Raw genomic sequence first — 24,665 nt, 5'->3', positions numbered from 1 at the left:
CAAAAACAGGCCTCTCCCTGCTACTCGATGTTGGCTTCCATTGCTGTTGTAAACATGAACTCACCTGTGGTCTCTTTATAGTGCTTACATCCTGATTGATGAGCCGACAAACAAGCAATTAGGTGTTTGGCCAAGTGGCACGTGTATCGGCCAATTGTTCCGCTGGGTTTGTTCTTTTCAATGGCAGTGTTTTGAAATGACAAACAAGTAACTTTATGTCATATTCCTGTGTCATATACAGTATAGCTATGTGTTGCAAAAAAGTGCCATGTGGAATTGCAAATTGGGTGCAAAGTAGAAAATGTGTTTAGAGTTTTGGAGACTTGAGATTGTGTCAGTTTCAATAACGTATGTGTCATTTAAGTGTGTTAGCAATTGAAAAAAAAAGCTGTAAAAGGAATGATTTATTGGCTACTTGTGGGTTTTTTTTCTACCGGGCTGCTTTGTCGTAATGTAATGTGGCATTTTCAAAATCATTTTTGTTCTTGAGAGAAACCTGACTGTTTGTGCAGCACATCTGAAGAGTTCATTTGCAAAAAACAAATGAAGACCATTCAATATAATACACAAAACACCAACACCAGTTGGATTGTAATTCCCTCGAGTGCACAATAAAAAAAAACGTGATTTGTGAAAAATAACAAAAATTGAGATATCTTATCAAAACAAACCAACATCTGTTTGATTGATAATCCCTGGAGTACAATAAACAAATAAAAAAAAATAATAATAAAAAAATAAATAAATCAATAAATCAATAAATCAATAAATCAATCAATAAATCAATCAATCTATCAATCATTCAATAAATAAAAAAATAAAAAAATACATAAATTCATAAATAAATAAAAAAAATAAAAAAAATAAAAAAATAAATGATTTAGGAAAATAAATACAAATCAGATACTGTATCTGTTTTTGAAATGAACCCATATTTTCTTCTATTTCACGAAAGAAAAAACTAACATATAAGGTTGTAGGACTGTCCTCGACCTGAGAAATTCTTAGTCGACTAACACTCATACGATTTTGGCGACTAATCGATTAGTTGATTTATTCAACAGTTTCTCCACAAAGAATCACACAAAAGCACTGCTTTAAATGTGGTGTTTACCAGATATGTGCTCAGACGTTTCTTGGAAATAAGTCATTTAGCATGAAAAAAGCATAAAAAACGACTAATCGACAATAGAAATCTTAGTTGACTAAGACCAAACAACCGATTAGTCGACTAATCGACGAAGAGGGGGCAGTCCTCCAGTATAAGGTTGATTTGAATTTAGGTCTAACATTTGGCAATACGAGTCAGGCTCAGTCGAGTGTTAAAAACACAAAAGATGGTCTGGTGTGGGTGTCAGTTTCATTTTGAATAATTTTTTTTTATTAATAAACAGAAATATGTGTAAAAAAGAGTTATTTTAAATCCGGGAGACAGAGAGAGGTGCCAGTTTTTAACACAACCTGAAATCCTCAACTTGATGTATGATGTTGCCAACCCCAGTTGTTGTGGAAGACCGTGTTAATTATTTTAATCTGCATATGCAGTGTTTTGAAACTACACCAACTAGAGAAGTGTGATAAAACTGGTCTGAAAATAAAAAATTGGTGTGGAAAAGTGTCAGCTTCATATGGAGTTTGAATGAAATGGACTTAATTGGTGCCGTCAACCAGGAAAGACAGATGTGACACGACAAGCCGTGACAGGTTGACTGATAGAGAAGTTGGTGCGTTTGTGTGATACTCCACCACACATATGAATAAATGAATGATTTGCTGTTTCGAAAAAAACAGCTTCAAACTCACTTCACATGATTTTCCTGATACATAATACAACTTGCCCTTAACTTCTATTAAACTCAACATTTCACACTGTAGTTGACTCTACACCTAACCCATGTGATGCAACTATTTACCTCTGCAGAGACAAAGCAACATAAAAACACTCCTATGAGCACATGTTGTTACCTGGAGGCGGTGAGCTGAACTGAAGGGAAGACAAAGACGTCCAGGACTGCTGGCAATCTGAAGCACATATGACGAGAAACACAAACAAGATCAGTGTTTACCACAGGGGAGGAGAAAAGAAAAGGACAACAACAGTGATGTTAGTCACGAACTGATGCTAAGCATGCAATCTTCTATTCATCACTCACATAATTAAGCAAACAACTGAGCATATCACAACAGGATCATGCACTGATAAAAAAGATGCTGTTAGAGTAACTGGGAGGATAAAAAAGGAGGCTGTTAAAATGGACAGTGAGAGAGGACAGTAAGGGAACTGAGGACATGTGCAGGACGTGGACACTAACAGCAGCTCACCACATCCTCCCAAAGTGAGGGGTCCTGCTAAACCAGCAACACGGACAGAACATCAAGAGAGGAAAACAGACACAAGCAAGAAAATAGGCAGTTAAGATAGATTAAAGAAGCAGATTTACATACACCAACGGTTTGCATCGTATCTTACGAAATGTATTCCTCATGCATACAGTTGTGAAAAGATCAACTTGGTTAGGATTAGGCAACATGTACTTAGTTATGTCTATGAAAAGATTGTGGTTCGGAATAAAATAACACCGTAAGTGCTGTAACTAAGTACGGAAGTTACGTGACATAATCAAGATTTTGACTTCACGGGGTACTAACAGCGGTCTCCTGGGTGAAAGTCTGGTGTTTTTTAACCCACCCATCCACTCCGACATCCTCGCTATGCTGCATTTGTCGCTCTTTACAATTCCAAGTTCATGATTATATGGATTGCATAAAAATTGATTTTGTGGGATATCTACAAATTACATTGCATTACTTTCGTAGGTATAGCTACAGACTGTGTATGAGAATAGCCTGACACATACTGTACATATACTAGGGCTGTCCATCGATTAAAATATTCAATCGCGATTAATCGCATGATTGTCCATAGTTAATCATGATTAATCACACATTTTTAATCTTTTCAAAATGTACTTTAAAGGGAGATTTGTCAAGTATTTAATTCTCTTATTAACATCGGAGTGGGCAAATATGCTGCTTTATGCAGATTTATGTATATATTTATTATTGGAAATCTATAAACAACACAAAACAATGACAAATATTGTCCAGAAACCCTCACAGGTACTGCATTTAGCATAAAAAATATACTCATATCATAACATGTCAAACTGCAGCCCAACAGGCAACAACAGCTGTCAGTGTGTCAGTGTGCTGACTTGACTATGACTTGCCCCAAACTGCATGTGATTATCATAAAGTGGGCATGTCTGTAAAGGGGAGAGTCGTGGGTACCCACAGAACCCATTTACATTCACATATATTGAGGTCAGAGGTCAAGGGACCACTTTGAAAATGGCCATGATAGTTTAGAGTGTTATATATATATACACACTAAGAGGTGTTTCTATCATTTATCCTACCCTCATTCATAGAAATGGGGTGGACAAAAAAAATAGAAACATCTGTCAGTATAATATAATACTTCTTATAACCTTGATGACAGTAGGATTTACTGGGTGTAAGTAGTAATACTTCATACTCAACCACTGCTCACAACCAGCATGCGACTGATTGGATCCAGTCTAATAACATGATTATGTTAATACAAGTTAAAGTCTCAATAATCTCAACAATGTGAAGTATAGATAAATCAATAAACGGAAATTATGACTGAAATAAATGACTGAATTTGAAAGACACAGGTTATGTTTTGTGAAAATCCATTCAGGCCAATAATGTTAGCTGACTCTGTAAGCAGCTGAGCACTTGGTGTATCCAGTCAATATAAAGCACACACCAGATGGCAATGTGGCAATTTATTTAAATGATTCATAGTTAAAAGCAGCACGGTGTACATGTTAGATGTGCAGCGCGACCTGCAGAATCTTTTGAGCTTCAAATCAAAGACGCTGATTTTCATTGAACACGAAGCGAAAAGACACGCGTACATCTTCACAACAGGGCCAAATTAAATTCTGCTGTTGTACTGAGATCTGAGTGCAAAGCAAAACCATTTGCACAGCTACATGTCGGTGGCAGAACTGCAGTCACGCACCCAGGCAGCTTTTCAGGTTAGCAGCTGGAGTGAAATAAAAAGGATGAGCACAACAAAGAGTATGATCCAGTTAGATGTTTACATATTATAGGCATGCTAAAAGTATAAATAGTTCATCTACATTGAACAGAATGCCCATTAATGCCCTTCAAGTAATAGGGCTGGGTATCATTTAAAAAATGACGATACCAGTACATGTACATGTCGGATTAAATCGAAGAATGCTTGTCGTGATTTGCTGCGAGCAAAACCGTACAAATAGTACTTTTTTTTTCTAGATCTGGGTACAAAAAGGATTGAATGCACATATCGTTTGATTGGAGAAGTTTCAATACTACTTGGTATTGGGTTATTTCAGTTCCATTACCCAGCACTATGCACACCCTGTCTCCTACAAAATTACGTTCCCGTATAACTAAACTGCATTCTCAATTACGTTTGGAGAGACTTGTAATTTCTCCCGGATTAAAGCCGCAGTTTTAAACACGAGGTTAACGTTGTAGATTGAAACAAAACAAAACAAAACAAAAAATGCAACAAAACTACTTGGTTAGGTTTAGGCAACAGAGCTTAAAATAAGTGAACGTTGACTTTTAGTTTCCCACGGAACAGGAACAGCGGTCTCCTGGGTGAAAGTCCCCTGTTTGTTTGACCACCACCCTGACCTCCTGCCTACACGGACTTCCACAGACAGAAGATACAGTAGAAACATAATTGTGACAAAATACGTTTCCCCTCGTAACGCAATTCACATTGCAGTTTAGTTGTAGGGGAACGTAATAATTAGGAGACAGGGTTGCTTTGCAGCACTGATGATGATGATAATTAGAACGACACTTGGAGAGCGCAGACCTCCGCCAAGGCCAATCTCCTCCAAAATTGTATAGGTTTCATCGGGCCAGTAGTTTTTCCGTAATCCTGCTGACAAACAGAGCAACCAACCGAACCGAAAACACAACCTCCTTGGCGGAGATATAATGATGATTCATTTTATTCGTTTACATTTTTCCAAAAGGTAAGGTTTACAAATACATGTAAAATACTAAATGAGGAGAAAGCATTAAGGGACACAATCAAGGATAAACATGGAAAATGAAATGAGTAAAAAAGCGAATGAGCGAGTGTTTGTTGCTCTGGGAAAGTGTTTAGGTTTGATGAAAGCACTTCAGTTACTTTTATTCCAAGTCTGTGAGAAGGGCTGTGAGAAGGTCGCTGGCTGAGGATAACTCGCGTCTGCAATATGCTGCCTGTCTGTTTGTCTGTTTATCACATCTTTTCATTTCATATTTCTAAACAATCCGTTTCTGCACTCTGAATAAATGAGGGATTGAGGGACTCATGGCAGAAAGGAATAAAAGGAGGTGGATTTGTAAAATGAAATAAAAGCGTGTTGATGTTATACAATGACTAGAATGAGATCCGAGGGCCAAATAACTCAATTTCCTATTTTCTGTCATTAGGTAAAGGGTTGCTTTGCACAGAAAAATATTTTTTTTCTACACTAACAGCTCTGTGAATCAGGCACAGCTGTATATTGAGCTAAATGCTAACATTCTCAAAGTGACAACACTAACATGAAGAAGTTAAAGGGTAACTGGTATATTTGAACCTATTGTCCTGTGTTTTTGTCTCTAAGTGACAAATATGGACAACAATTGTTTTAATTAGACCAATATTGAGGGAGAATGTTGCAGACGAAAGCTGCTAAACGGGCTGCAATGTAATCGCTAGGGTAAATTCCGCACCGCCAATGTACGTCGACTAAAAGTGTTTGTTTTTGTCACTGACAGGCTCAGATTGTTATTATAAGTGTCTGATAACATTATGGAGGACCCTACAGAGAAAAAAAAAAAATTCCTGAGTCCACTTTTTGCTTGAGCCGGTCTGTTTGTTATTTTGCCATGTGACTTGTTGCCGGAAGATGGCGCTGGAAACGTGAGTGAGAGTTGGACAGAGGACTGCCAGTGTTGTTTTGGAGTATAGAAATCGTAGCTTAGTGTTATCTACAAATTTTCAATGACATGGCTGAATATTTAGCTGATTTCGACAATGTGGATGCAATACAAGATTACAAAATGGCAAAGAATGAAAGGTAAAGAAAAATATTTCTCTGTAGAGTCCTTTCCATAATGTTGTCAGACACTTCAACCCGATATCACGCCAAAGCATGTAATAGACCCGCCTGTCCAACAGAGGATAGCGTGTCAGTGTCACGTTTCAACTTGCAGAGACGTGAATATTACACGCCTGTATTAACGTGCATTACCAGGGGGGGCAAGGGGGCAACAAAGCCTCTGATTTAGGATTAGGCAACAAAACCACTTAGTTGGGTAAAGGGAACATGTCATGGTTGGGCTTAAAATAAGTACGTAAACTAAGTAAAACATGTACGTAACGTCAGGGTGGAAAACGGTTGTCATGTGACTTCAAAACACGTGACAAACATCATTAACCTAACCAAAACACCGGTCTCGAACTCTACAACTTTTAGGACCTATATGATTTAAATAAGGGCTATTCAAGTGTTCATACTGGGAAGTTAATTTACCTCAAAAGAAATTATCCGCTGAATTACAGACGTCTCTTTCCCGATCTAAATCTATGGGAAAAAGTATTTTTGGGCTCAATGGCATCACGTGACGGACACGGCGTACCGCTGTTTGGCCACTACGAAAATTGCCATCAACGACTGGCGCTTTTCCCAGAGGCTTGTCGGCTACGTATTGACGGTGAGAAGTTGTCCCGAGCAATTCAATTGCAGCCCATTAAACGGCTGCAGTGTTGTCGCTAAATACTGGACCAATTTACACACAAAAACATGGGAAATTGGGTACAAAATTATCCTTTAAGCAGGTATAATGTTTACCTTGTCCACCATCCTGGTTTAGTGCGTTAGCATCCTAACATTTGCTAATGAGCGCTTAACACAACAGCTGAAGCTGATGGGAATGCCATTAGCTTTGCAGGTATTTGGTCATAAACCTAAAGTGTCGGACCAATTAAAATTCACAGGGGATTACCAAAGTCATTACACTCACCAGCACACCTGTTTCCCATTTCCTCATTTTCTCCCCTGCATACATACGAGTCATCTCTCCCCAGTCATTTGCCAGATAGTCTAATGTCGGCCCGCTACACAGCCTTAGTGGTTGAGCCCTCGTTTCTGCTTCGTGCCAGCCTGTTCCCGGTTCCGCCTGCCTGCACCTTGCCTGCTTAGCTTGCCCTCGCTGACTGATTGCCTGTTGCCGAACTCTGCCTTGAACTTCTAACCAACTAAACGATTGATTGCTTTGAACTGCTCTGCCTGTGAGTCCTGCTTTTTAGTCCACATCTCTGTGTGCCGAACCGTTACTGCACTGAAGGCAAAGACATCTGCAAAATGAAAGTCAACTGAGATTCTGTTAAATTTGTTTTATTTTCCTATCAACCAATACTTCGGCACTAATTGCATCTGCAACACATTTAAAAGGTATTGATAGAGACGGGCTAATGACTTTGGAAGGATGCAGCATTTGAACTGCTTCTTGATATCACTCTCAGCTCTCCACTACTGATCCAGCAGTATACGATATGTTGTGCGGAGTTGTGTAAGTTCAGCAGTGCAGCACCGGAGTTCATACTCATCAATGCAACCTCACGTTTTATTGCTGCAATGTGCTCATTCATCTTTAATGTCTGGACGATGTCCTCTCCCCCTCCTGTGGCTACAACCCTACAACTGAAGCCCAAATCAAACATTTTCTTTTTACTGTATCATCACTGAATGTGTGGGTTGCAGCCAGTACAGCATTGGTCATCATTTCTTTTCATGCTTATGTGCATCTTGAGTGACATTGTGAGACTTTATTCTGATTTTAATGGAACCATTTAAATGATTCACCCATAAAGTGTTTTCACATTTACCAAACAGGGAAAGACTGTTTTGTTTTAGGATAAATGTGAGCCCTATTTTCAGTGACATCCCACGTAAGTGTATTCTTAAATATGTTCTGTTGCAAACAAAGTTTTTCGCACTGATTAAAGTGAACTGGAACACAATCAGAGATAGGCATATTGTATTGTTTGTCCCGTCTTGAGTACCCAGCCCGGTCGCAATAAATGGCGCATGAATGACACGGTAATTTTGTAAATCATTTTGCGTGCAATAAGAACGCCGTTCTTACTTTTGGCATGTCATGTGTGCACCATGTAGTCTGTACTGACTGGAATGTAAACGCATCCCCGCGAATATGCTACGTTCAGAGCTACGACGTAAAATAAAAAGTGAGAAAGACCGCTTATTGCAGGTGGGAGGGAAGGGGGATGGGTCCAACAAACACAGGACTTTCAACCAGGAGACCCAACAGGTTCTCATCCCAACGCATCACATACTGGTGCTTTGACAGACCCTCTGCGTCACTTTTTCCATCACACTAAACACATGTTTATCGACCCCTCAACGTCCCTTTACGGTCACAGTAAACACGTGCTTAATGTTGTGAATTAAACAAAAACTTAGCTTAGGTTTAGGCAACAAAACAACTATAGTTAGGTTTAGGAAAAAAAAAAACATTCAACAAAATTACTAAATTTTTTACAGTGCAAATGTCACTTGATGTTGTGAACACGGGACAAGAACGATCATCTGATTGTAACGTGAAAGTGAAACGTTAACGTACGGGACACAAACAGCGGTCTCCTGGATGAAAGCCTTGTGTTTGTTGGACCCATCCACCTCCACTCCCACCTGCCTTGTGTGTCTCTTTCGCTCTTTAAACTACGTCACCACAGCACTTTCCCTGAGCGTTTACTGTTGACGCGGATGGGTTTACATTGTAGTCAATGGAAAGACCAGTGCGAGTCTCATATCAAACGCCGACAGCCATGACGAAGTGTCTGTATTTGATGCCCTGGGAATGAGAACGGGCTGGGAGACCAGCGTTGGAGACCGGTGTTTGTGTCCCAGAATGTTGTTGAGTTATTTTGAAGTTACATTAGTGATGTTTGTGACGTGTTTTCCGTACTTCTGATAACCTTGTTTTCCTACATATTTTACTTAGATTGCATTATTATTTTAAGCCCAACCATGATGTTGCTCGTGTTTGTGAAAAGGCTAAAATACGTCCTCATTACACGCAAAATGTCCTTGTAATGTCGTGCTATTTATACGCCTTCCCATGAGATCGTGTTTTTAGTACCTGTGCCCACGGTGCTGTAGACGTCCGAACTCAGCTCCCTCCCGCTGTCAAACACAGACTCGTAGGTGATGCTGGGAATTGTGGGAGAAGTTGGACCGTTGTCCTTCTCAGAGCTCTTCAACTTCCTCCTTATCTTCACCTGCCCAAGAAATGCAAACATCTCAGTTCAACAAAGTGAAAAGCAAAACCATGTTTACCCTATGTGGAAAGATTTGAACATGCAAACATACAGTACGTATACGAGTCCTCTTTTCATTGACATGGCCAGTATATAAGTATTTCTGCTTTGCAGCGATGTTAAGAGTCTGACTATATGTGTTTATCAAACCAAGAACAAAATAAAAGAGTCGTCAATATGTAGTTTTCTCTTTTTGTTGCCAGATGAATGTATGAAGATTGAGTAACGATTTGTCTGAGGGTCTAAGAGCAGCAACACAGGAACTACCGTTGCTTTATCAGGTCAGTAAAATCACGGTTTTATATTCAACATATTTCATATTGCTGTTATTATGACATTTCACAATGTTGAGGTCAGGCCCGGCTAAGTCTAGAGGGAACACTTTTTGACACATTTTAAAAAGTATGCATTAGTGTGGGCACGGTCTGATACCCAAGTAGCAGTAGTACTGAATAATCAATAATAATATTAAACTGCTGCCGGCTGTCTTGTCTATCTTGTTCTCTTTCATTCTGCCTTACTTTCTTGTCTTTTTCCTCACAGAGATTTCACACCAACATAGACACCCATCACAGTAATGATGATGATAATTCTGTAAAACTGCTGTAAATGTTCAGCCTTATCAACCAGTTTTTAAGGACCAGTGTGTAACATTTAGGGGGATCTATTGGCAGAAATGGTATGAATGAAGTACGTTTTCTTTAGTGTATAACCACCAAAAATAAGAATTATTGTGTTTTTGTTACCTTAGAATGAGCTGTTTATATCTACATAGAGAGCGTATCCCCTCTTCACGGAGTCCGCCATGTTGCACCGCCATGTTGTCGCCCAGATTGGACAAACCAAACACTGTTTTGGGCCGGGATCGATAACGTTACTCGCTTCCGTCGCCGTTGCCCTCTCTCTCTTGCTTCACCACTCACTTCCCAGGTACACACACATATGCCAAGCACTGGCTCTGCTCTAAATGACCTACGCTACTGTCATGGTACGTCGTTTTTGGACACGTGGGATCCCCTCGCTACCCAGCATTGGACACTTGATACGCTGCCATAGACACTAAGCACTAGACACCTGATTGGATGAACGCTTTCCCTCTTGGGATGCTGCTCCCAGCTTTCAAACTGGAACCAACATGGCGGCTCATTTGGAAACTTTGTTCTCTTATTTAACAAAAATAGTTCACCGAAATGTGTTTCTGAAAACATTTTATGCAAGAAATAAGCCATGCAGTTGCTGAATCTCTTTATTTTTGATTGACAACGGTTAGTTTTAAAAGTTTCTTGGGAGTTTCCAAAGTTGGCGAGTCGCGCCGGACGCCCCTGATTTGCATAAAGTAGCATAGACCTCAACTTTATGCAAATGAGGAGCAGCCAACGTGTCGCCGCCATGCAACCAGAATGCATTTTATGGCTCCTTACATAGACAATGAATGGGAAGCGTGGAAAGGACGGATCCTGTGGACACGTACTCTTACAACAAGTAGCTCTAGAGAGAGCCATTCGCGTTCATGCGTTGGCTGGCATAGCTCTCCAACACGCTTGGCTCACGGGAGAAGTTTGCATACTGCAACCTCACCACTAGATACCGCAAGATCCTACACACTGGACCTTTAATGCTTCAGATCCCCACAACAATCCACCACAAACCATACACACCATACAGTTGAAGCAACACCTCTCAAAAACAGTTTCCAAAAGCTGACCATTAAAACCTTGTTGAAAGTAGGATTCACAGTATTGCAGTGCTGTTGCTTCATATTGCATTAGTTTTGCCTTGATGTACCTACTAAACTGGAAACTGAGTATGAGAAGCAGTTAAAGTGAAATCCATAAAATGGTTACTAACCGATTTCTTGGGCTTGGGGCTGGACAGAGAGGAGGCGGGGATTTTGGATTTCTTTTTCAAAAACATCTTGAATGTGACAGAATCAAAGTTCTCCACCGCAAAACATCTCCATGATGTCTGAGGGGGCATGAAAAAAGCAATATATTGGTCGGACAGGACTAATTTCATGCCATGCAAGAAAGAAAGAAAGTAAGGGTTACAGTACATGGAAGGATGGGCTCAATAATAAGACTGAGGCTCAGAGACAGTTCTCTCCGCCGGCTATATTGTGGTTCTGTTTCAGTATTTCTTGGTCAAATACCTGAATGAGACAGGCAGCTGCAGGGATCTGTCTGTTGAAGTGTTTTTGTCTTTGCTTCTGCTGCACCTTCAGGGCGAAGCCTGAGCCCAAGATTCCCTGTGAACAACAGCACAGCAGACACAGCTCATTAATTCAGTTTTAACGACACACTTACAGGCTGCCGCAGCAGGATTCAAAAGACAGAAATAAACACAAAGTTAAACAAAAATTAAGGAATAATGGGCTGTTCAATGCTGAAACATGTAGATCTATTATTCACTTTGTTCATTAACAGAATTTAATAGATTCAAATAGATTCAAATGTTAATCACTTCAGTGTTTTCTCAACTAAAGATGAACTATATTATTTATTGGTTACAGTTTCTTAAATGTGAGGGTTTCCTTGCTTTTTTCACAGTTTCAAATATCACATCACTGCAAATTGAAACTGTAAATTTATACACTACACTATGAATATTGAACCAAAGAATAATCCAATAATGAATAATGTAAACAAACTTTACATGCCTAATCCTAACTCCTTTACCAGGGGGGAGGTAAATGGGTAAAACAAACAGGAAGTTACGTTAGTGACAGTCTTTATTGAGGTTTGTAACGCGTTTTCTGTAGTTGTGTTACGTTGTTTCTGTACGTATTGTATTTAGTTTACGTACTTATTTTAAGCCCAACCATGACGTTTTCCCTTAACCTAACTAAGTGTTTTTCTTGCCTGAACCTAAGATAGGGGTTTTCTTGCCTAAACCTAAATGCGGACGTTTGTGCGGCGAACAAATGACACGGGAAAAGGCTAAAATGCATACTCATGACATGCGAAATGTTCGTGTAATGTCATAGTATTTATACGCCTTCCGATGAGTCCCGGTTCCATTTATGCACAAAACTTTTAGACCAAAGTTGCTGTTATTGTTAATCTTTACTGCATATCTCAACTTTAAGGTCCTGGGACCTGAGATGGTGCGAGGAGGTGGCCCTCGCTCAGCATCAGGCGGCGACCTCCGGGTCTGAAAAGTGAAGCCAATGCAGAAGAGCCTTAAACTCCTCTGGTTGCAAAAAGAAGTCTGATTGTATAGATGTCTATGAGAAAATGAGCCTACATCTCACTTGATTTATTACCTCCTGGTCTCAATCGCTAGTTTCAAGTCTTCTTTAATACAACATGATGTTCATTTAGTAAATTATGGTCCCATTTAGAGTCAAATAGACCATAAAGCAGGGGATGCTTTAGGGCGTGGCTACCTTGTGATTGACAGGTCGCTACCACGGTGTTTTGAGAGTTGTCCATGTTTTCGTCTCAGAAGTTTAGCCCTTTCTCAGTGTGTCTTCAGTTCATGAAAGTTAATTGTAACATTTTGGTCACCTAAAAATGTCTTATTTAGCGTTTGGTTGTACTTATCTCCACCGTGTCGTATCACTTCTGGTTTCAAAAAACCAAGATGGCAACAGCCAAAATGCCGATCTCAAGGCTTCAAAACCGTAGCCCACAGTGACGTCATAGTGACAACATCCACTTCTTATATACAGTCTATGCTCAGCATCCACAGTACACAGAAAATATTTAAAATCAAATTCAAACTAACAGACATCCAGTAACGAAAATTATAGAAATCTTATGTAATCCTGTGAGCTGCAGCAGGAGAATTACAGTACAATGTAAAGCCATTGTACAGCCTGTCAAGGTCCTTACAGCACCTAAGTCACAATACTATGACAGTACATTTCTCAACACTCTTTAACTGTAATCCTTTCAAATCTTTGCAGCGGCTGGTAAAACATGTGCGAGCAAGCTTTGAAATACGGATTTGTGATTTACACATGGTGTAAATCATAGCTATACTAAAGACTAAATTAGGCACTTTGTGTTTTCTTAATACATACTAAACAAGACCAAACTAATTACAAAAGTGGCTCAGAAGGAATTAATCTGAAGGAAACAGCACAGTTTAGCTTGAAAGATGCTTTCGTTCAGCAATTTCTCTCTCCACTTACCGCAGGCAGAGCGAAGAAGGAAATGGCAAAGACTGAGAAACAGGATGCAATGGTCTTTCCAATCCAGGTTTGTGGCACTTTGTCTCCATAACCAATGGTAGTCACTGTCACCTTGGAAAAAAACAAAAAAAAACATGGGAATTAATACAAGAAGCTTCCTTCTGGCAGTTTCCTTCTGTAAAAGAACTGACAGTGCTGTTAGGAATGTTTCAACACTTGTCGACATCTGGTTAATAGCTGTTGCAGGAGCAGTGTTTGAAGTGGGAAAAAAAATAAGTGCCAGTACTCCTCTTATTCACATGTTGCCGTGTGTATCGGCCGGCATCAGCAATCTCTTGCGACTAATTCCTGTTTATTCATTATTTCTTTAAGCATGTTTTACTGTGTCAGTCACAATCAGCTGTAATCTTATTGCTATATTATGTAATAATAATAATAATACATCTGACTTATATAGCGCTTTTCAGGGACTCAAAGAAACTAACACTATCGACGAGAAACGGTGTGAGACAAACAGCAGACAAACGACACACACAGGCGCACACTCATACATACACACGGACAAATGGTTAAGGAAGGGGGTGGAGGGAGGCTAGGAGTAGGCAGAGGAGAAGAGATGGGTCTCGAGGCGGGATTGAAATAGGGTGAGGGAATCAGAGTCTTTAATGTGTTGTGGGAGGGAGTTCCAAAGCCTGGGAGCTGCCCTGGAAAATGCTCCGTCTGTTCTTGGGATATGCATCTTCTATAGTCGGCCTATAATAACATTCCTACTGGAACATTATAGGGTTAAGGTGGTGTGTTTAGTGTTAATAGTTAAAGTGCTTTCCTGTGTTATTTGTAGCCTACAGTATCATATCAGGGTATCATTCAGGTCCCAGTCAGAATGCTGCTACATGTTATGCAGCAGGGTAAGGAGACACATTCTCAATTTCTACAGTGAATAAAAGATACTGGGTTTTCAATTTTACATAATTTTTTACTTGAGTTATACTTAAGTCACAAAAATGAGGATGTGAGACTTAACTGGTGTGAGACTTGACTTCCTGAAGGTGTTACTTGACTTATAAACTAAGGGCCTTTTCACACCTGAAAGGTCTGAACCATAGATTGCGTTTTTGTTTCATTGCATACATTTGATCTGCTTAGTTTTGCTTTCACATTGCAATTATGCGAGTGCACTCGGATACTCTACATGACATACTGTACCTACGTCCTGTCGTCATCACGTGAGCTGCGTCTCTCTATACTTGACATTGATTGGTTTGTAGACGGGCTCTCCCGTCCTCTCACATCCTCTCCCACTAATCCACTCGGAAAATAATTGAAAAGTGTCTGAATTGTTTTCCGTCTGACTATCTGTAAAGTCGTCTGACCAAATGTCAGTTAATCATTTGGTCTCCTCCTCTCCCCGTGTGCTACCACGGCTCATTTTGTTTTGTTGTTTCTCCTTTTTCCAGTTCTGCAGACAGCCTGACAGAACTTCCTGTAATTGGTCCGAAAGTCTGAACCATCCCAAAAAAATGTCACGCTTGAAACAAACCGAACCATGGTTCAGTTTGACCCAGATCAACTCTAGAGATAGATAGATAGATTGACTTTATTGTCCACCTCAGTGGAAATTTGTCTTTATCTTCTCCTAATACAGCAGTTACATACAATACACATAATACAACACACGATTAAAACATACAAATACACAGTATACAATATACAGTAGTGCAATGGGCAGGCAGCAGCATGTTATATCTTATAAAATAGAAAATGTTCCCTGACGCAGTCACTCTGAGTTCAATGCCTGTATGGCAAAGGGAATAAAAGACATCTTGTATATGTTGCGGCTGACCCTCGGGACTCTAAATCGATGGCCAGACGGGAGCAGCTCAGACTCTGAGTGTAGTGGATGAGAGGTATCTGCAGCTATATGTTTAGCCTTCCTGTGTTCAACATGTCAAATATATTGCAGAGTTGTTTCTGTGACTTGCCGATCATCCCTTCCTGCCATACTAACAATCCTAGAGAGCTTGTTTTTGCTATTTGCACTCAAGTTGCCGTACCATGCTGTTGTGTTAAATGATAAAATGCTTTCAGCCAGGCTTCTGTATGCTATTTCATGTACAGTATGTGTTGGCTAATACCAAAGCTCCTCAGTTTTCTGATTAAAAACAATCACTGATTGGATCTCTAATTAGCACTTAATATAAAGTACAGGTGAGGTTGATGGAAATGTCAGTTTTGTAGGTAGAATATTTAGTCATGAGCAAAAGTACTATACTAATTAAATAAAATAATTTACCTGATGATGGCGCTAAAGGAAAAGTTAAGCCATCGCCAAAGTTATTTTAAAAATAAACACATTTTTATAGTCACATACATGGAATTTTACCTCTGCATATAACCCATCCTAAGCATTTAGGAGCGCCCGGGGAAAAATGTGAACCATGGTGCCACTAGAGGAATAAACAGAGGATCCCCAAAATCAGTAGGCTTAATTTTTCGGAGACCATGCATGTATGTACAACATTGCATGGCAATCCATTGAGCAGTTATATCTAGACAAGGGCTGTCAAAGTTAACACAAATTTGTTTTAACACCACTAATTTCTTAAATGCATCGAAGCAATCGATCTTTCATGGATTGTAAAGCTAGAGTGAAGATACTGGTATCATATGAATCTAAAAAACCTAATGAATCCATTGGTACCAACCATGTAATAGTAGCTTGTCACGAAGGAGGTTCAATAACGCTCCAAATTTACGCCAAATTTTGGCGAGGAAAAACTGGCATGGCCATTTTCAAAGGGGTCCCTTGACCTCTGACCTCCAGATATGTGAATGAAAATGGGTTCTATGGGTACCCACGAGTCTCCCCTTTACAGACATGCCCACTTTATGATAATCACATGCAGTTTGAGGCAAGAGTTTTTCCATGTTATGATTTGAGCATATTATTTTATGCTAAAATGGTGAAAGTGTCTGGACAATATTCATCAAAGTTTTGTGTTGTTAATTGATTTCCAATAATAATACACACATTTGCATAAAGCAGCATGTTTGCCCACTCCCACGTTGACAAGAGTATTAAATACTTGACAAATCTCCCTTTAAGGTACATTTTGAACAGATACAAAATGTGTGATTAACTATGAACAATCATGTGATTAATCCTGATTAAATGTTTAAATTGATTGAATGGACTGACCGATATTGCCATCCCTAGAGCCATGTCACTAGCGTGGCTAATAAGAAGCAGCGAAAGGACTTTTAAACTAAGTAAACCACTTCTAGCACAGCTTCATAAGGACATGGTCGACATGCTTGGAATTTCAATGATTTTGGACTTGACACAATAAACAGCTCCAGTTGGTTGTGATCAATCTACTCTGAGTGTTTGCTGTAGCGCACAAGGTCTACGTTTTCCCTGACCCTCCAACCACAACCACAACCTTTTCACCCCCTCTGACACTCACTAACATCTTCATGCACTGAGAGTATCCAACACCGACTGTGAGCGTGTGAGAGTGGACCCAAACCTGATAAAAGTTGTGGTATATAATGCGTAAATATTGCAAAATAAACCATCATTTATATGAGAGAAGTGGTTCTGACTCTGCTGTTTGTGTACGTTTTTTAATATCAGAGTCCCTGAAGTTTCCAGAAAGCAGAGTGGGTGGTGACTTATTGTCTGAAAATAAATTTCCATCCTGTATTCTCTGCACTACTTGTTTTGCTGCTTGTATTAGCGGCCCACTGGATGTGCCCAGGGGTTCTCACACAACTCCTACTGTGTCAACAGTAGTAGAGATAAAACAGTTTGTGTTATGACCTTTCACTTGCCAAATTCTGTTTAAAACAAGACAGTGTTTTTTGGAAAATCTTACTTTTGGCAAGACGGGAAAGTGAGTAAAACAACATGTAGAAGATGAGTCAATTAAACTTTTTTTTTAAACACAATACAATTAATGTCAATGTTAGTAAGATATATTCTGAGTCTGATCTACATGTGATAATGTGTGATGAAGAATTTACTTTACAAATCATTGAAATAGCCACCGAAGTTGACTTAATTAACTGGTAATTAAAGGAATAGCTGGACATTTTGGGAAATATGCTTATTCGCCATCTTCACGAGAGTCACATGATGATCGATACCACTCTCATGTCTGTTTGTTAATCAAAAAGCTACAGCCAGCATGTGGTTAACTTAGCTTAACTAAGATGTGTTGTTTTCACACTATGGGTTTTGTACAGATTAAACAAATAAGACATAACGAGTAATACACATAATGAGTTTTAGAGGTGCTGGTAGGCAGAATTTGGATAGAGCCAGGCTAGATGTTTCCCCCTGCTTCTGGTCTTTATGCTAAGCTAAGCAAATAGTCCCCTGGCTACAGCTTGTTATTGTACAGACATGAGAGCAGAATCAATCCTCTCATCTCAAGTGTATTTCCCAAAATGTCAAACTATTCCTTTGATAAATGAATTAAAGAGTAACCCTGGTTTTTTTCAACTTGGACCCTATCTTCCCATGTTTTTCTGTCTAACTGACAACAATTTCTGAAATTGGTCCAGTATTGAGGGAGACGTCAGCTGCTCACAGGCTGCAATATAATCGCATTGGGGCAAGCTTACACCGCCATTTACGTCCAATTAAAGTGCTTGTTTTTGCCCCTGACAGGCTCTGATTGTTGTTATTGTCTGAAAACATTACGGAAGGAGTCTCGCACAAGCAGAAATCTCGTTCTGAAATCTGGCAAGGTGACGTGTTGCAAGAAGACAACGGTGAAAACGCACGTGCTGGTCGGACAGTTGTGTTGTGTTGGAGTACAGAAAGCGTAGCTTAGTGTTATTTAAAATATTTTCAATGTCAAGGCTGAATATTTAGATGATTTCCACAATGTGGATGAGGTCTTTGGCCGCCTTATGTATTTGAGCCAGAGATCACGGATGTTCAGATTTCACAATGAGACTCTCCTTGAGCAGGACTTGGACACAATAACAAACAGACCGGATCAAGAGAAAGGTAAGAAAAATGTATTATTTCTCTGGCGGGTCCTTTCCATAATGTTGTGCGACACTTTTATTGAACGTAACGTTACATTGACGCTGCTTGCCCTTGTTTCACAGCTGATGGAACAATTAAAACAATTATTGTACCCGTTAGTCACTTAGACACGAAAACATGACGAAATATGGTCCAGGTTGAAAAATACTGAAGTTACCCTTTAATTCAATATTCTGCAATAAAAACACGGTCAATCAAACCTCATAATTTTCTTCATATAGTGACTGGACCAGGTCTGGTGTAAATGTCAATATTGGTCTAACAATGGTGGAAAAAAATGCACTTTTGACTTTTGACTAAGCTCCTCACAACCATCACACACACACACACCCACACACACAGATTCTTACCACTCCCCACCACAGGGCATCAGCATAGTTTCCAAACTCGGTGGAGCCGCTGCTGTCGACTGCATCTTTCTCTGCCAGGTAGACAAAGTACGAGGAGAAGATCAGGCTCAGAAAGCCAATGTATAAGGTAGTGATCAGCTCCTGGAATACACATGCACAAATGTATGACATATTTTAAAAGCAATAAACAACAAAGGGATCATTTCAAAGAACAGAATAAGATAAAATGATATAACTGTGAATCTTCCCTCCTGTTTGCCACAATGCATCAGTTATATCACTTTACCAGTTAACTGCCTGGAGACTAGTGTGGCTGTTTGCTATTAATATGACATAAGGATGTGAATATTCATGTAAATGTGCTGTGAATATGATGATTCAAATCTTTTTTTTTTTTTTCCTGAGTATTCTGCTGGCTCTGCTGGTGAACTAAAAGTGGATACACACTTTAAGCTGCTACTTATCAGTTTGGTAGGATGATGTACTTAAAGGATAAGGCTGGCATTATCCTATGTTTTTCCCATAGTCAACAAATCCCATGAAAAGACCAAAACCAACAATGTGTGAGTCCATTTCTCAATACTGTGGCTCTCAGCCCCAAGCCCATTTGCTCCTACTGAAGACATAAATCTTGAAAAATGGGTCATTTCACTTTTTTAGACGGCGCCAAATTAGAGATTCAGAGCATATCTAGTGGCTCCCCACGGCTCTCAACATGGAGATGGCTGAGCCTGGGTTCGCAGCTAATGGTGCGATAACAACGGCAACAGTGCTACGCTTCCGCGATGACGACGGTGTCTGTAACCGGTGTCTTTCCTTCCAAGAACGTCACAACATTCATTTGAAAAGTCAGCCAAACGGACCCAGAGAAATTAAAAATAAAATAAAAATCTGGTCCTCTCTCCTGGTTTCATGGTGGAGAGGAGGTTGTGTTGCTCTGGTTCTATCTACTGTATTTGGCGTGGAGAAGAGGTTGTGTTACTCTGGCTCTATCTGTTTGGCGTGGAGAGGAAGTCGTGTTGCTCTGGCTCTATCTATTTGGCGTGGAGAAGAGGCCGTGTTGCTCTCGCTCTATCTATTTGGCGTGGAGAGGAGGTTGTGTTGCTCTGGCTCTATCTGTTTGGCGTGGAAAGAAGGTTGTGTTGCTCTGGCTCTATCTATTTGGCGTGGAGAGGAGGTCGTGTTGCTCTGCCTGTATCTGTTTGGCGACGCCAGGAAGCTGCTTGACATCCTCCTGGATCCAACTTCTCACATATGTCCACATTATATGTATTCATTTTTGTCATATGGATCGTCTATGTTGTATTTTCAGTATGTTGTTACTCTGAACACACAACATTTATTGCACGTCTGTCCATCCTGGAAGGGGGATTCCTCCTCTGTTGCTCTGACTGAGGTTTCTTCCAATTTTAATTTTTTCCCTGTTAAAAGGTTTTTTTTGCGGGGGAGTTTTTCCTTATCCGATGAGATGGTCGCACTGTAAAGGACAGAGGGTGTCGTATCCTGTACAGATTGTAAAGCCCCCTGAGGCAAATTTGTGATTTCGGGCTATACAAATACGATTGACTTGACTAGAAATCGAGCAGTAAAGCTACTGGGAGGGATTTACGGTGTTGGAAATGCATTTATCTTTGTTTGACTTTGTTTAGTTTAGTCAGTGAGGCTTACTGCTAAATTACCGCACCTTCTTCATCATCATCCTCACCCACAGCACGCAGGTTTTGGTTGCTTCTCTCCCAAGCACCTCGGATAAAAGGATGAAAGCGGCACAGCTGGGGCTTTCCACACGTTTTTAGACGCAGCAGGTGAACGGCCCCTTACAAAGCAAATAGTTGTTTGCAGCTATATCAAAGCTCTGACTGTCGCTTAGAGAACCTTTAACTATTTTCAGCCACAGATTAATACACACGTATTGTGCTGGTGAGTATCTATGTCAGCAGGACGGTACATGTGGGATTGGCTCAAAATAAACTACAGTGGTCGTGTTCATTGTAATGAAGAAACATGTCACCCAGTGCACTGGTGTGGCTCATTGATATGCATAGCACAAAGGAATAAGTTATATCAGGCTTTAGCTCCCCAGATAACAGTTGTCAGTACGGTAGGATCAATTCATTCATGTCAATTCATCATTTTGGTCTTTTCATGGGATTTGTTGACATGCTATCCTCACTAAAGCCTGCGTAACATAATTGCTACATACATTTAATAGTCAGGTCGATTTTGAATGGCTCCATGCCTGCTTGATGTAGTCTATTTGGTTTATATGGTACTGTACAACATATTGTATACACAAATTAATATAACACATAGCATATTGTAGTGACACACCACCACTAAGGCTTAAATTACAGATTTAAATCAGCACCTCTGACACCGCCAGAGAGGTGGCTGTTGTTGTTGTTGTTGACTGCTTTTATAATTGGTGTCTATTGTAAAGACCATATGTTCCATTCACCCAGGGGCCTCATTTGTTGAATTGTGTTTGTTCAAAATTAATATGCAAATCAGGACATGTTTCATGCCTGGATGTATTGCTCAAATTAACAACATCAGACCAGACACCCTCTCTGCAAAGCTGCATTCTTAATCACACAACCTGTCTTTTTGTGCCTCATGTTCAGTGCCAGCTCTTTTTAGCCTAAAATCAATTGGATGCAATTTGATTTGAAGGCAGTTTTGTGACGTTTGATTAAAATGCTCATTCTTGGTCTTGACTGAAACATTTTTGTCGATACTAATCTTTTGATGACTAAAATGTCAAGTGTTTACGTCAACTAAAACTAGATTAAATGTCTGAACTGAGGCTGTCAATTGATTAAAATATTTAATCCCAATTAATCACAACTAAATTGCAAATTTTTTATCTGCTCAAAATGTATCTTAAAGGGAGATTTGTCAAGTATTTAATACTCTTATCAACATGTAATGGGCAGATATGCTTTCTTTATGCATATATATGTATATATTTATTATTATAAATTAACAACACAAAGCAATGACAAATATTGTCCAGAAACCCTCACAGGTACTGCATTTAGCTTAAAACAATGTGCTCAAATCATTACAAGTAACAACAGCTGTCAGTGTGTCAGTGTGCTGACTTGACTATGACTTGCCCCAAACTGCATGTGATTATCATAAAGTGGGCATGTCTGTAAAGGGGAGACTCGTGGGTACCCACAGAACCTATTTTCATTCACATATCTGGAGGTCAGAGGTCAAGGGATCCCTTAGAAAATGGCCAGTTTTTCCTCGCCAAAATTCAACTTAAGTTTGGAGCGTTATTTAACCTCCTTCGGACAAGCTAGTATAACATGGTTGGTACCAATTTGATTCTTCAAGTGGCGTTATTGTGTGAGAAATTAGTGGCGTTAAAACAAATTATTATCGCGTTAACTTTGACAGCCCTAGTCGCAACTAAAATGTCTAGAGTTTTAAACTACCATTATGTTTTATGCAGGAACCACAAGTGCAACCGAATTTAAACTGAAAGTATACTGGGTAATAATCACTGGAGGGGTGTTGATTGGAGTCAGATGGGCACTAAATCAATATAAATGAGTCTGAAACCCAGACAGCTGATCTCTCTCGGTGTATTTAAAATAACTATGAAGCATCTCATTGCAGATTCAATAAGGGGCTGTCTGTGATTTGCTCTGGAGCTCTAATTGGGGCTGGCTCTTATCCTGTCTGACTGTAATTGGACTACTGCTTTGTGAAAGAGCTCTTTAAGTGAACATTCTCTCTGCACTCACCTACTACGTAATTTAAACTCTGTTTAACCACTCGGAGTGCCGGGGCACTCACCGCACTAAAACCGGACTGAATTCCTGATGAGTGAAATTCTTATTTTGATTCTCGGCCCAAAACTGTCACTCCCAGATTTTTCAGAGCGCCACAGAGGAGCAGCAGCAGATTATACGAAAAACCTGTGTTTACCTCCCTTGAAATAACATAAACCCATCCTTACATTACCATATACAAATAATACTTATGGTCCATTGGTACCCAGCAACTGAGTCTGTATTTCTTCAAATTACACATTTTTGTTGAGACACATTCTGAATGTTTGGCGTTTGAATACGAGAGGCTGTAACACCTTCAGCTAACATCCCTGCTCGCAACTTCGAAGTGCGTGATTCTTGGAAATAACAGCTTTTAATGCATGCAGGTACATCTTCTTTGAGTCACTCCCAGAGGTTCAGTACATATGTTGCTGCTGACTGTGACCTAGCAAACACATTCAGGAAACATGTGCTTCCAATCTGCCAGCGAGCAAACGAGGAGCAACTGTGCAAATTGTGTTTACAAGCCACAAGCACTAGAATGCTACTCAGCGTGTATTTAAATGCTGTAATGACACGAAGACTGGATACTGATTGAAGTGACTGAAACGCCATTGACTTTAAAAACTCCAGCTGTTAACACAGAAGGGCTGCAGTTTCATATGTTTAGGGAAGGGATGGCTGAACATAATATCCAGTGTCTGGTGTTGACAGAGAAGCTCCCCCTTACACGACACATCTGACGCCTTTAAAGCCCGACCAGGACTAATTATAAGCTGGCCTGTCCCAAGGTCAAACTCATTCTGGCCCCTACACACTTACTGTATACCATCTCCCATCTGCCTCCATTTGTGCATGTGTGTGAAGGGTGCACCAACTAGTGTGGAGTGGTCACTTAAACCCTTATATAACCTACACCAGTGCTGACTTGTTATCCTCCACTACCCTGAATGCATGGGAAATACAGGTGTAGGATAGTGGAGGAAACGTCATACGAATTTGAAATCTTGCTAATTTTGTAAAATACTATTTTGGTCATGTGCGCAGCCTAAACCGCAGGTTCTCAACCTGGGGTTTAATAAATCTGAGGGCTTCACAAGATGACTCATGGAATAAGAAAGAAAATATATATCTCTGGGTAACACTTCATTTTACAGGTCTGCAAATTTCATGGTAATTAGATGATAATTAGCAAGTAACCTATTTGAAATTTCTTTGGAATTACTGCCAAATTACCCCAATATTTATCGAAAATTACTTTATTATAATATTATTTAATAATTACATACTGAAATAGCATATAATCGTTAAATAGCGGAATAAATAGATGAAATAAATATAAACGGTAGACATGTTCATTAGATTGTAAATTGTTATATATATATATATATATATATATATATATACACACAACTTATATTTATTATGTTTTACCCCTAGGAGCTATAACCCCACAATGAATTATATCTTCAACTGTGCAATAATTTAGTGCAATAATTCAGCTGTGCAACACTGCATTTATTTATACAGAACATATAAACTAATGTTATTATTTTACACTATTCTTGCATTTTTATAAATGCATGCATTTATATTATTTGCATAGAACCTATTTTTCAGCATTATTATTTGCACTGTTATATATATTTCTTATTTATATTTTCTTATGATTTCTCTATTTTTATTTATATTTATATTCTAGAACAGGAGCAAAACGTAACTCAATTTCCCCCCAGGGGATCAATAAAGTATTTCTGATTCTGATATTTATTTCCTTGCCGGAGAGAGGGAAGTTCGTCCCGAAAAGGCTGCTGTATTGATAACCTCCACCTTAAAGAAGGAGCTTCATTGAGCTGTGAGTGTGACTACAAACTACAAACAGAATTCAGTCCACCACAGAGTGGGAGGATGTAGGGGCCGG

General features: G+C 39.6%; 1 protein-coding gene across 3 annotated transcripts in view; it reads right to left on the bottom strand.

Annotated features, from left to right (window-relative positions):
- The window catches only part of kcnq1.1 (potassium voltage-gated channel, KQT-like subfamily, member 1.1), a 68,374-nt gene that overhangs the window by 15,756 nt on the left and 27,953 nt on the right, over positions 1-24,665 (bottom strand). For 2 of the 3 annotated variants that reach the window (XR_012592234.1, XM_074622472.1), the window contains exons 6-12: positions 18,957-19,097; positions 13,545-13,655; positions 11,559-11,654; positions 11,258-11,374; positions 9,232-9,370; positions 2,323-2,346; positions 1,966-2,022 (exon numbers count right to left, since the gene is read on the bottom strand). Coding sequence is in view for 2 of the 3 variants with exons in the window: in XM_074622472.1 (XP_074478573.1) it covers positions 1,966-2,022; positions 2,323-2,346; positions 9,232-9,370; positions 11,258-11,374; positions 11,559-11,654; positions 13,545-13,655; positions 18,957-19,097 (685 nt within the window). In the remaining variant the exon portion in view is untranslated. The remainder of the gene's footprint in view (positions 1-1,965; positions 2,023-2,322; positions 2,347-9,231; positions 9,371-11,257; positions 11,375-11,558; positions 11,655-13,544; positions 13,656-18,956; positions 19,098-24,665) is intronic. The other variant, XM_074622482.1, reaches the window with a different exon arrangement.

Source organism: Sebastes fasciatus, chromosome 2 (assembly GCF_043250625.1).
Source record: "Sebastes fasciatus isolate fSebFas1 chromosome 2, fSebFas1.pri, whole genome shotgun sequence".
NCBI lineage: Eukaryota > Metazoa > Chordata > Actinopteri > Perciformes > Sebastidae > Sebastes > Sebastes fasciatus.
The sequence above is the reverse complement of the archived record's forward strand: the minus strand, read 5'-3'. Positions and strand labels throughout refer to the sequence as shown.